We start from the raw sequence: 11,987 nt of genomic DNA, 5'->3' as shown, positions 1-11,987 counted from the left end.
ACATTTTACGTATGGAGTTTTAACCTTTCGTTTTACTGTCTTCAAAAGGCATTCGCAGTCCATATTACTCTTATGACGTATTTCTGAGTGAATCGGGATGGTCAAAAGGCGAAAACAATTTAAGGCGGGACTTGATTGAATCGTGGATTGTGAAAAGTGCACGTTACAGGCGAGAACGAAGAAAAAAAAATCGACAACCACTATTGACTGGGAGCAAGTTCATCCTTGAGAGCATTTCAACAATCCCAATTTGAATGCTTTTAGAAAATTAGGCATTGTTTGTTATTATTGCATTTACTTTCATGTTAGTCAGCATTAAATTGCTTTAACAGTTTGCAATATTTTAGAAAGGCTTTTGGTAGTCACATTTTATTATTCATTATCGTTTTCCTGCTTGAAAAAGGCCAGTTTAATAGGCTTATTCGTAGGTCTTAGCTAGTTTAAGTTGGCTTTAGTTGTGTTAAGATGGTCTCTCAGTCTGGCCAAGTTGGTGTTTAGTGGGTTTATCTGGGTGGCCAGCTTGTCTTTTGGCCTGATTTATGGAAAGGTGTCCAAAACCTCTGTAAAACCAGCTTTCAGACCAGCGTGACCAGACTGGGAGAACTAGTTTAGATCAGCAAACAAATTAGGCCTTTTTAAAAAAAATTCATTTGGTTGGTCACTTTCACTTTGGCTTAGTTGCAGTGTACAAAAAAAAAAAAAGAAGCTATTTCACGTCAGTGTTGTTATTGTTAACTAAAACTATTAAAAAAATCAGTTTTCGTTATTTGAAATAAAACTTGTTTTCAGACCAGCGTGACCAGACTGGGAGAACTAGTTTAGATCAGCAAACAAATTAGGCCTTTTTAAAAAAAATTCATTTGGTTGGTCACTTTCACTTTGGCTTAGTTGCAGTGTACAAAAAAAAAAAAAGAAGCTATTTCACGTCAGTGTTGTTATTGTTAACTAAAACTATTAAAAAAATCAGTTTTCGTTATTTGAAATAAAACTTAACGTAATACGAAATGTTGCCTTGGTAACTAACTGAAATCAAAGTACTAAAATTATTAAAACGGAAATAAAAATAAAATAAAGCTAAATAGAAATATAAAATGGACAAAATGTATAAATTACTACAACCAAAACTAAAATTTAAAAGGTAACTGACATATCTAAAAATAAAAATTCTAAATATTAATAAAGACGGTAACACTTTAGAATGGGGAACATGTACTCACATTAATTAAGAGTTTTCCCTCGATAAACTCCTAATTTGATGGTCATTAATAGTTAGTAAGGTAGTTGTTAAATTTAGGCATGAGGTAGGATTAAGGGATCTAAAAATATAGTCATGTAGAATAAGGCATTAATATGTGCTTTATAAGTGCTAATAAACAGCCAGTATGCTAGTAATATGCATGCTAATAAGCAGCTAGTTAATAGTGAGAATTGGTCCTTAAAATACATTGTTACCATAAAGACTATAATAGTATATAAAAAAATACTAAAATAACACTAATGCATCATGGACAACAAGACTAGAAACAAATGTTAAAGGTGAAGCATTTAATTTTTGTGCCACTAGCATCACCAATTGAAGCTTTAAAAATAATCATTGTGTCAAGAAGGTTTCCCAAAACACTCCCCCCATCTTCCATTGGTCAATAAACGGTTAGTCCCGCCCCCAAACTCAAGCCATTAGTTGAGCCAAAGTTGCTGTGCCAATCTATCTGGAGAAGTGTGAAATGTTTTGGGAGAATCAGCCGCTGAATATTTAGTTGTCTCTGCATATTAAACTGGTATAGAAAAAAGTATGCGTGTGTGTGTGTGTGTGTGTGTGTGTGTGTGTGTGTGTGTGTGTGTGTATCAGCCCTCCATGTCAACAATGTTTCAGACTCATACAGGAGTTTGTGCACGTCAGGTGTGGAGATTACACTCCTGCCGCTGGACCGCTGAGGTTAATCCCTCTTCAGACCTGCTTCCTGCTCACTTTCTCTAATCTAATGGGATTAACTGTCATTTAACATCCAACACTGCAGCAATTACACCCACCGAAAAGAAGAGACTTCACAAGACTCCATTATGCATGAAACGGCTGAATGTTTTTAACAGCACTTCAATTATTGTGTAAAAATGTCAATGGTCTCTCTGGTTTGTGCTGTTCTCTTTTTACAGAGCGCCCAAATCTTTCACACACTCCCTGATTTTCTTTGTCCAATGAATGCACAATGAGGATCTGCCTGATTAGGTGTCAAATAGGCCTAACTGGCTGGCAGATAAACACACTAATTTGACTGCATTAATTTGTTGCAAATCAAGATTTTGGATTTGAAAGGTCGGCAGCATGCTGTTGGATAACTGCAGTTGCACTTTATTGTCCTGTAAAGCAGTTGGGTGTTTCTTAATCAGAGTTTACACACTAACAGCTTCCATTCTTTGCCCTTTAGTCTGTCTTTCACAGTAGAATCACTGTTTTTATTCCTAGTATTTTATTCGTAGGCAAATCATAGACTGAAAGGAGCAACAAGAAATAACTATTTACTATTTACTACAACAAAAATGTATACTATTATAGTATTTATTATTATTCTGAAATAACTTCTTTATAATTTCATTTGACTAATTTTTTGTAAATTTAGTAGTTCAACTTAAAAGTATTTTAGTTTAAGTTTATCTAATATTTATATTTTATTTTATTTAAGCTTTATTTAAATTTATTTATTTTTTTAATTTAATAGTTTGTTACCACATTTATGCCGCAGACCTCTTTTTTCTGTACTGTTTTCATTTGTATGTAGCATTAGCATCTAGCTAAAAGCATTACCTTTGTAATCACTGGGCCTCAAACATGAAATATGAAGTTAACAAATTTGTTTAAACAATTGAATTGAGTGCAACCGTTTGTGCAGGAGTGCTTTGATGAGCAGTTAGAACAGATTAATTTTGCTCGGGTTTTATGCAGGAGTGGCATCATTATTTTTAGGTTCATACACTGTTACTGTTACAGAAAAAGAACTGTTACTGGAAAAGTCGAAAGAGAACCATTACAAAGTGCTTTTCAATTAGCTTTTAGTCAGTATTAGCTCAAGCAATTCACAAATGCCTGAAAATCTACCAGAAAAACCATCCAGACACCTTTGCCATACTATATTTAGTGCACTATGAATCCTAATCTCATATTCAGTACAGTTAGAATGTGAATTAGGATGCAGCTCTGGTGCTTTCTCTCAGTAGCTTACACCGCAGTCAGCATACTGTACCCGGTGGTGCGGTTATGTTCGCGAGCAGTCACAGTGATTAAAACACATGGCTGCTTCTCTTTATCACCCCTGCTGCATGTGTAATGTGAGTCTTATACATATCATACAAGCTCCGCTTGTGTGATTGAGCCGTTTGCGCTGTCGTCCAGTCTGTACAGTATTTCTCCATGGCACATTGCATCTCGACTGCAGCCTGTTCTGCACATTTGCATTTAAATGAAATTCAATCTCCTCTGCTTTTTACCGTCATGCAGTAAGGCAGTACTGAACCTTACACACTCAGCATCCTCTCTTTGTTAATTTCCTCCTGTTTTCTCTCCTTTTGTTTGTCCGATTCATACTGCAATGGCATGCAAGCTGGAATATAAATAGCTTATATTAACTTCTACATGTCTGTATTCAGATTTAAAGAACTATTGATGCATGGCTGCAAGAATGGCACAAGCATTATTAAGTTTGCAAGCCTCAATCTGATTGGCTGGCTTTACTGCTGGCTTTACTTAGTCTTTACAAGAGCTGCTAATTATTGCATCCAATGAAGAGCTAGGTTTTCTAGTCAAAATGCTCGCAAGGTTTATGCAATCAAAGGTCTGTTGACACTACTACGTCGTTATTTAAATAATTAAAAAATAAATAATTATTTGCATGTTATGGCTGTTATTAAAATTCACTACAATTTTAGAGCCGTTTGCGCTGTCGTCCAGTCTGTACAGTATTTCTCCATGGCACATTGCATCTCGACTGCAGCCTGTTCTGCACATTTGCATTTAAATGAAATTCAATCTCCTCTGCTTTTTACCGTCATGCAGTAAGGCAGTACTGAACCTTACACACTCAGCATCCTCTCTTTGTTAATTTCCTCCTGTTTTCTCTCCTTTTGTTTGTCCGATTCATACTGCAATGGCATGCAAGCTGGAATATAAATAGCTTATATTAACTTCTACATGTCTGTATTCAGATTTAAAGAACTATTGATGCATGGCTGCAAGAATGGCACAAGCATTATTAAGTTTGCAAGCCTCAATCTGATTGGCTGGCTTTACTGCTGGCTTTACTTAGTCTTTACAAGAGCTGCTAATTATTGCATCCAATGAAGAGCTAGGTTTTCTAGTCAAAATGCTCGCAAGGTTTATGCAATCAAAGGTCTGTTGACACTACTACGTCGTTATTTAAATAATAAAAAAATAAATAATTATTTGCATGTTATGGCTGTTATTAAAATTCACTACAATTTTTAAAAAAATACATAAATACTAAATTTAAATGCTACAAGTAAATGTATGCATCACATTATAATATACCATATGAAAAATAGATATTAATTTTGAGATTTGCTAAAGATTACATTTAACAGTATTATTAAATTATTAGTGTTAACTTTGATGATGGCAAAGGTAATGTAAATATATGGAAAATGAGCATTTACAATTAAATATATAGTAACTGCCAGTACGATTAAAAAAAAATCACATATTCACATATAATCAATATGGTACAGACTACATTATTAAATTTTAGTTTTATGCATTTCAGACTAAATACAAATGAATGTGTATTAAATGGGGTTGAAAAGACTGAGAAATATATATCTATTTTTTAACAATTTTAGAACTTTTAGATGTCTGTATCAGTCAACCCTACCAAGAACTGAGCAGGAATAATTCTTGGCCAGAATAACCTACGAAGTGGACCAGACTTTGTCAATAGTCAAAAACACAAGTCTGACTACTTCAGACAAGCATAGCTGTGTCCTTGTGTGTTTGTGTACTTTATTTCTCATGTGAAACCTCCAGGCACATTGAAATCACGTTTTATGTGGTTTAAACTCCCAAACTGGCAAATTATCTCAAACAGACTGTCTAATTTCAGCAAGCACACATCCTGCTGTAGTCCTGAAGGGGTTTCCGTCCAGTTCCAGTCTCTGTTGCCCTAACCACCTGTAATCTGGCCAACGTGGGCCTGAGGGAGAGCGGCTGCTGGCTGCTTCAGATTGGATTGTTTGTGGCATCTCCAGAGGGTTTAAACAGGGTTAATGAGTTTCTGGTGCACACAATCCTAAACCTCCTTACACAAATTGATTTTAGACATGAGAGGCTTTAAAGACAAGCACAGGGGATCATTAACCCAAAGCGTTAAAATGTGTGGCTCCTGTAAGTAGTGCTGCCCATGAAGATGGAGGTATTTTAGCCAGTATGAACAATTGTTTAGCCTGCAGACATTTGTTTTTCCTTTCTTGGAATGGATTTGGTACTGAGGGAAGTGAAGGTGTTCGCAGTGGGCAACTGTATTAAACTAAAATCTAAATATTGGTAATATTCTTTCACACACGTTAACATGAAAATTTTAATAAATTACATGTTATTATAATATATAATAATTAAAGTAAATAATTCAATGCATATTTTTCTATCCCATCTGCTCTGAAATATTCAGTTGGCTAAATACATTTCTTGTAAAAAGTAAGACTTGCTCGAAGGATATCTACATTTCAAAAGCTTCTTTTTTGTGTGCATTTTTGGGTGTTTTTTCCACCAATTAATCATTCAAAAACACTCAAACCAGTCGATTCATTTTGCAAATAAATGGGAAAACTAGTGTCACAATTATTGTCAAAAATCCTTATCCAGTAGTCATAAACTGGGAAGGTCATGGAAGAGTCATGAACATGGACAATCATGGAAGCTCTGCTCCTTTATCTGCAGGTCATAATCTCAGCATTGAATTGTCAGTTCCGGACACTATGTCGTAATCGAAAACCATGATTAGTGCTGAAAGGAAATATCCTCCCATTGATTTGATTTTCTAGGATAAAATAGTGGTGATCATTTTATATGAAGCTAGAGAAAATTGTTGCTATAGGGACAGAAATGAGGCGGCCAATGAAAAGCTACCATGTGTGTTGTGACTAAAGCAGCTTTTTAACATGCATTTGATGCCTCTGTGCAACCTGGTTTACAGTAATGGCTCAACTGAGTGACAGAACACTGTTCATTAACTGGGTGGAGTAATTCCCTGTTCATCGAGGTTGCGGTATTTATGTGTGTGTGTGTGGTGTGTGTGGTGTGTGTGTGGTGTGTGTGTGGTGTGTGTGTGGTGTGTGGGTGTGTGTGAGAGAGAGAGAGAGAGAGAGAAAATGGGGCAGACTGAAAAAGTAGGAGTCTTAGAGACATTATTGATCTTTGTGTGTTTGTGGTCTCTTTCTGTGTGTGTGTTCTTTAAGTTTCATCAGATTGACCGGGATTCTTTAGTGACCATCCTTTACTATTATTACACTCCTAATGCACTTCAGACAGTAAAACAAAAGCTCCTGAGGACAAAAACTTGAATATAAAAAGTGAATATAAAACGCTGTCTGTGTGGTTTTAGTGCCCGATTCACTGAAGGAAGTATGGAAAGAAGGCATGTTTACACTGAATAAAATTTAATTATTGGATTGAAATATGGCACAGTGAATTCTATTTCAGAGAATTTTAGAACATGGTTACTATATATAAGTTAGCAGTTCACAAATTCATTGCACACCAAACGTGAGTTAGCATGATCCAGTATGTGCTGGAGCAAGTTACATTTTATTAAAACATGTATGGACTTATTGAAGTTCATGAAAACATTCATTCATCCATTGCATTTTATTTAACTTCTATTATTATTATTATTATTATTATTATTACGTGCTGGAACAAATGACATTTTATTAAAGTTTATGACAAAATGTTTTATTTTATTTTAATTTAGAATACCATCCACAGATAAAACCAAGAAGTTTCATTAACAAGCAAGTTAATTTTGATTTCGTGTTTGCTTGAAACTTGAAGGTGGTGATAAGAATGAGTTTGTCGCGCTGCAATACTCTGCACAAAAGTGACAAAACTGTTTAGTGAATTTGCCCCAAATTTCAGAGGACTAAACTCACAGGAATAAATGCACAGCACTCACTTTTCCCGTCTCTTTCTCTCATTCAGGTTCTTAAGATTAATTTGATCGGCCACAGGAAAAGAATACTAGCGTCACTTGGAGATCGACTGCACGAAGACCCTCCACAGAAACCACCACGGGCCATCTCTCTAAGGGTGAGTCCAAATCTTCCTCTTTCTCCAACAAAAACTCCCCTCACATTATGTCTGTTATGTTGTCAGTCACCTAGCAATGATAAATGTAATGTTCATCCTAAATGTCACTCATTATGCTGTATGCAGTATTTTATGTTTAGACAGAGAAATGTTTTTAAGAAAACAGAAAATGTCATTTTCTGTGCAGTTTAGTCTTATCTTGAGAGCGATGGCATTCTTATGCCCTGAGCCGCTCCAGGGATTTAACTTGATCTTCCAGGCTGGATCAGACAGCTGCTCTCAAACTCTTTTCCAGGAGTCAAATCGATACCAAAGCCAGTCCAGAGCAACAGAAATCAGAGTTCCTTTGGGCCACAGATTGTATTCCTTCTTAATCAAAGGACGAGGACTGTCTGATATAGAAACGGTGGGCCGTATGACTAAAAATTAATTCAAACACAAAGCAAAAATAGGCACACAACTAGAACTCCAATAAGAAAATCCCTAGAGAAAGCTATCCGTTAGCATTCCCATTCATCTCAAAGGCAATTGCTCTACTAACCACCCAAAACCTTTTCTTCATCGCCCTCCCGCAGGAGCCCACCGGGAACCACACTCCACCTCAGCTGTCCCCTTCTCTGAGTCAGGCCTATCCCAACGCCGGCTCCCTGGACGTCCAGCACCTCATCATGCAGGCCGACGCCAGACGCAGACGCAACGACAACTACTTCGAGGATGTGCCGCGCTCCAAACTAGAGAGACAGATGGCACAAGTCAGTATGGTGAGTTAGTGCACTTGCGTCAAGTCCTCCAGTTTTGGTGTGACCAATTGTGCTTCGTGCACATTTATGTCCTGATAATATCATAATAAATCAGCATTGTGGTGTGTTAAATGCGATTGTGAATGTGTTGTGGCTATGATCTCTCATTGTGAGCTTATCATTGATGCGTGTGCCGGTGTGTTTGCAGTGATTGTGAATAGAATGAGTTATCACACAAAACGTAATGACAAAAGGTTGCAAAATTACCTTACGTCCTCTTCTTCTTTTACCCTTTATCAGTTTTTCCTGCCCTGTGTCTCCATGTATCATTACAGAGGGAGAGAGAGACAAAGAAAAAGAGTGAAAGAGTGAGAAAAGGGCTTTAGACCGAATACAAAAAGCTGAACAGAACTGCTTAAATTGTAGAAAGGATTTTCTCTTTGAATTTTTTGTGAAATTTACTAGCAATTTCTAAGAAACAGCAAGAAACATTAATTTAAAAGTCAAAATTTGAAGTAGAAAAACTGGAATAGTATTTTCTTGTAAAGTGTACTCCAAAAATCTGTTTTATTTTCAATTTCAAAAAATCAGAAAACTATGAAAAAAAAAATCTAGAAAACTATAGGTACATTGACACGACAACATACTAAAAATGAAAATGTTTTTTCTTTGCATTAATGCATACAGACGACAGCAGAGACGATAACGGTATAGTTTGCATTTTCAGGCCTCCAAACCGTCTTTGTCATGTAAATTAATGGCCAAAATATTTTCTGTGTTTAGTTCAAAATGGTGTTGTGTTAAAGGGGTCATATGATGTTGCTAAAAAGAACATTATTTGGTGTAATGAAATGTTTATGCGGTTTAAGGTTCAAAAAACACATTATTTTCCACATATTGTACATTATTGTTTCTTTTCTATGGGCCGCCTTCCTCGTTTTTTACAAAGCTCATCGGTCTGAAAAGCGAGGTGTTCTCTGATTGGCCAGCTATCCAGTGCATTGTGATTGGCCGAATACCTCAAGCGTGTGACGGAAAAGTTACGCCCCTTACTATACTGTGATGCCATGTCCCGGCCGGAGCGACGATTCAAAAACATGAAAACCCATTATAAACGAGGCATTTGTTGCATCCAGTGGGGACATAATTACGGATTATAATGACATATACCGTTTTTTTTACCGCGTAAACATAAAACCATGTCTGCATTTGTGATCGGAGAAATGACAAACAACAAGTGCTACTCTACACTGCTCAAAACTCGCGTTTGAATCGTCAGTGGCAAATTCTTTAAATATAAAAAACATACTTACAGACTGAGAGTCAGAACAGCTGGCATTGTAGTCTACTCTACCAGGATCAGGAAACAGTCCTCCATAAAATGCGCTGGACACTTCTGAATATTTGGGTTGAACTGTTCTGGAACAGTGTTGTAAATACAACTTAACCACTGATTTCTAGTCGTGTCCTCTTTTGGAAGGCCAAACAAAGTAATTTCGCTTTCACAACGAAACACACAGCGTCTTCACGACATGGCGGCGGCGGCGGCGGCAACAACAATACTACAGCGAGAATAAAAGTTACGCTGTCTCTCTTTGCGTGAACATTTGGGCGGTGTTATGCAAATCTTCCCACATCGTGACGTAGACATGTGGGGGCGTGTTAGAACGAGCCGTTTTAGGTAGGCGTGTTTGACTCTTAAATTTTATAAAGAACATTTCTTTGTATTTGAGACTTTAGTCTTTGCAACTTTACAGATCTTGTTTATGCACCAAGAGCTTGTAACACTTCAAAGAGAAAGAAAAAATTTAAATCGTATCATATGACCCCTTTAAAGCGATAAAGTATAAAAAAAAATCAATAATACCATCAGCTTTTGTGATTGTAACCTAAACTGTGGACCTTGATTTGATTACTAATGTTTGTTTTTCCACTACCCTCCTTTTCAGCAAGGGGAATGGTGCGAGCCAATCACGTTACGGCCTCCGAACGAGGCGACGTCATCTACGCCGGTGCAGTACTGGCAGCACCATCCTGAGAAGCTTATATTCCAGTCATGTGACTATGAAGCATATGTAAGTGTGGGTGTTAGAAGTGAACAATGATAAATGTTTCTCAGGTTTCCTTACAAAAACAACACCTAAAGGAACTGAAAAACACTTTAAATGTGAGCGTACAAAGAATTTAGATGCGGATTTGGCCTTGGCGAGCTCCTGTAAGCCATCAGATAGCGAAAGAGAAAAGCGAACGTGAAAGCTATCTGTGAGTCCTTTAGTTATTTAGTGGTGAATAAATGGTGTTTTAACCTTCAATCAATACAGCTTTTTTCAGCTCTCACTCTGGGCCCGAGCATCTCTAGTATTAGCTTACATAAACCCACTCTGTTTCCTAGCAACAGCCATGTAAATTTGATTGGCTTATTCTCCTGTGCCAAAAGCACTGATGGAGTTTATGAACAGAGTCCATTCGTGTAAGTGTGACTGACCCACAGAGGCCAAAGGTCAAGAGTGTATTCCCAGTGTAGAGCTGTGAAGGAATGGACAGGTCTGTGGATCAGTGCTTATCCCACTAGAAGTAAAATATGTTGCAAAATCAATTGATATTACACTTAAACGATGATGTTCCTGACTCTCATGGTGCTTTAAGTCAGTAATGAGACACTTCCCTGACAAACATGAACACAAAAACGTACTCTTTTTAACTATTGATGTTATATTACTTGGAAATCTTTCTATCTGGCAAATAAAATGATAAAATAAATAAAATATAGTTAGATTAATATATAGAATAATACAAGAAAATGAAATGTAGTACAAATAAAATATTAAAATATAAAGTATTTCAATAAAATAAAAATAAAGTATTAAAATGAAAAAAATATATAAATATAAAATTAAAAAAAAGAAAATGTAATAAGAATGAAGAATCAGAGATACAGAGAAAGTGTGCGCTTAAATTAAACTACAGATGTGTGTGATTAATGGTCTAGAGTGGATTTAGAAATAATATGCATGTTATTTTGTGATTGAAAATGTGACCGTAGCATCGGCTTGTCTTGGCAATAAACATTTCAGGCTCATCTAGTCGTAAGATGATTGGGTTTTACACTCAGTGTGCTTTACAAAACACTGTCATGTGACCTGACTGTAGATGCCAGATTGCTTTCATGTGAGAAACAGCCCGCTGGCTCTCAAGGTTGTCCTTGTCCGATACCCAGCAGTGCAGTGTAACACTTCACCAGATCACGGCACTAACTACACTCTTTCCAAACAATCTCGTCCTTCGCGCTTAATCCGTGTATCATTCGATCATTCGTTTTTTTAATTTAATATTGAAAGTAGAAAAATGAGAAAACGGCTCCTTTTTCGTTTTTTTCCAAAAAACAGCTTAAATTTTCGTTTTTCATTCATGGGTGGAAAAATTAATAAACAGCTTGAATATTCGATTTCTGCATGTGGGCGGGAATTAAACGCCCCTTTCTTGCTGATTTGTCAACCGAAGATCAAACCGTGCCGTCATCAGTTCTTCCGCAGTATCACACAGCAGAATAATAGTCCTCAGCTGCTGCAGTTGTATGGATTCTTAACACATTTATTGCAACTACATTTCATCTCTTTGCATCAGCTGGGCATGGCAGGGTATGATATGACAGCTGTCATAGCCTACCCTGCTCACCCAGTAAGTCTGTTTGTTTAATTAAGAAATTAATTAATTTGTTTCAAAATAAATATTTTAAACACTAAGAAAGAAAGGAAAGAATAATAAATTATAATAAATTAGCTTTGGTATATATAGGACTATGTTGCAAGAACTGTCATTTTGACTGACAACCAGAGAACAACAGATATTAAATAGCCTACTGTTAGAGTTATATAATGTAATCTTGTGTTTTATTAAAATTGATTATAATTGATATCTCAAAAGGATATGCACTTGTG

At 36.4% G+C, this 11,987-nt stretch overlaps 1 protein-coding gene across 3 annotated transcripts in view; it reads left to right on the top strand.

The window, feature by feature from the left end:
- Nucleotides 1–7,068: 7,068 nt before the first annotated feature.
- LOC107588758 (ankyrin repeat and sterile alpha motif domain-containing protein 1B-like) overlaps nucleotides 7,069–11,987 on the top strand; it is a 22,684-nt gene continuing 17,765 nt past the window's right edge. Inside the window, exons 1-4 of one of the 3 annotated variants that reach the window (XM_016277021.1) lie at nucleotides 7,069–7,309; nucleotides 7,885–8,070; nucleotides 8,737–8,757; nucleotides 9,999–10,124. In XM_016277021.1, the coding sequence (XP_016132507.1) occupies nucleotides 7,978–8,070; nucleotides 8,737–8,757; nucleotides 9,999–10,124 (240 nt within the window). In that variant the 5' untranslated portion in view covers nucleotides 7,069–7,309; nucleotides 7,885–7,977. The remainder of the gene's footprint in view (nucleotides 7,310–7,884; nucleotides 8,071–8,736; nucleotides 8,758–9,998; nucleotides 10,125–11,987) is intronic. The other 2 variants (XM_016277159.1, XM_016277085.1) reach the window with 2 other exon arrangements.

Source organism: Sinocyclocheilus grahami, unplaced genomic scaffold, assembly GCF_001515645.1.
Source record: "Sinocyclocheilus grahami isolate Dianchi unplaced genomic scaffold, SAMN03320097.WGS_v1.1 scaffold1.1, whole genome shotgun sequence".
Classification (NCBI taxonomy): Eukaryota; Metazoa; Chordata; class Actinopteri; order Cypriniformes; family Cyprinidae; genus Sinocyclocheilus; species Sinocyclocheilus grahami.
This window is presented reverse-complemented; position numbering and strand designations above follow the sequence as displayed.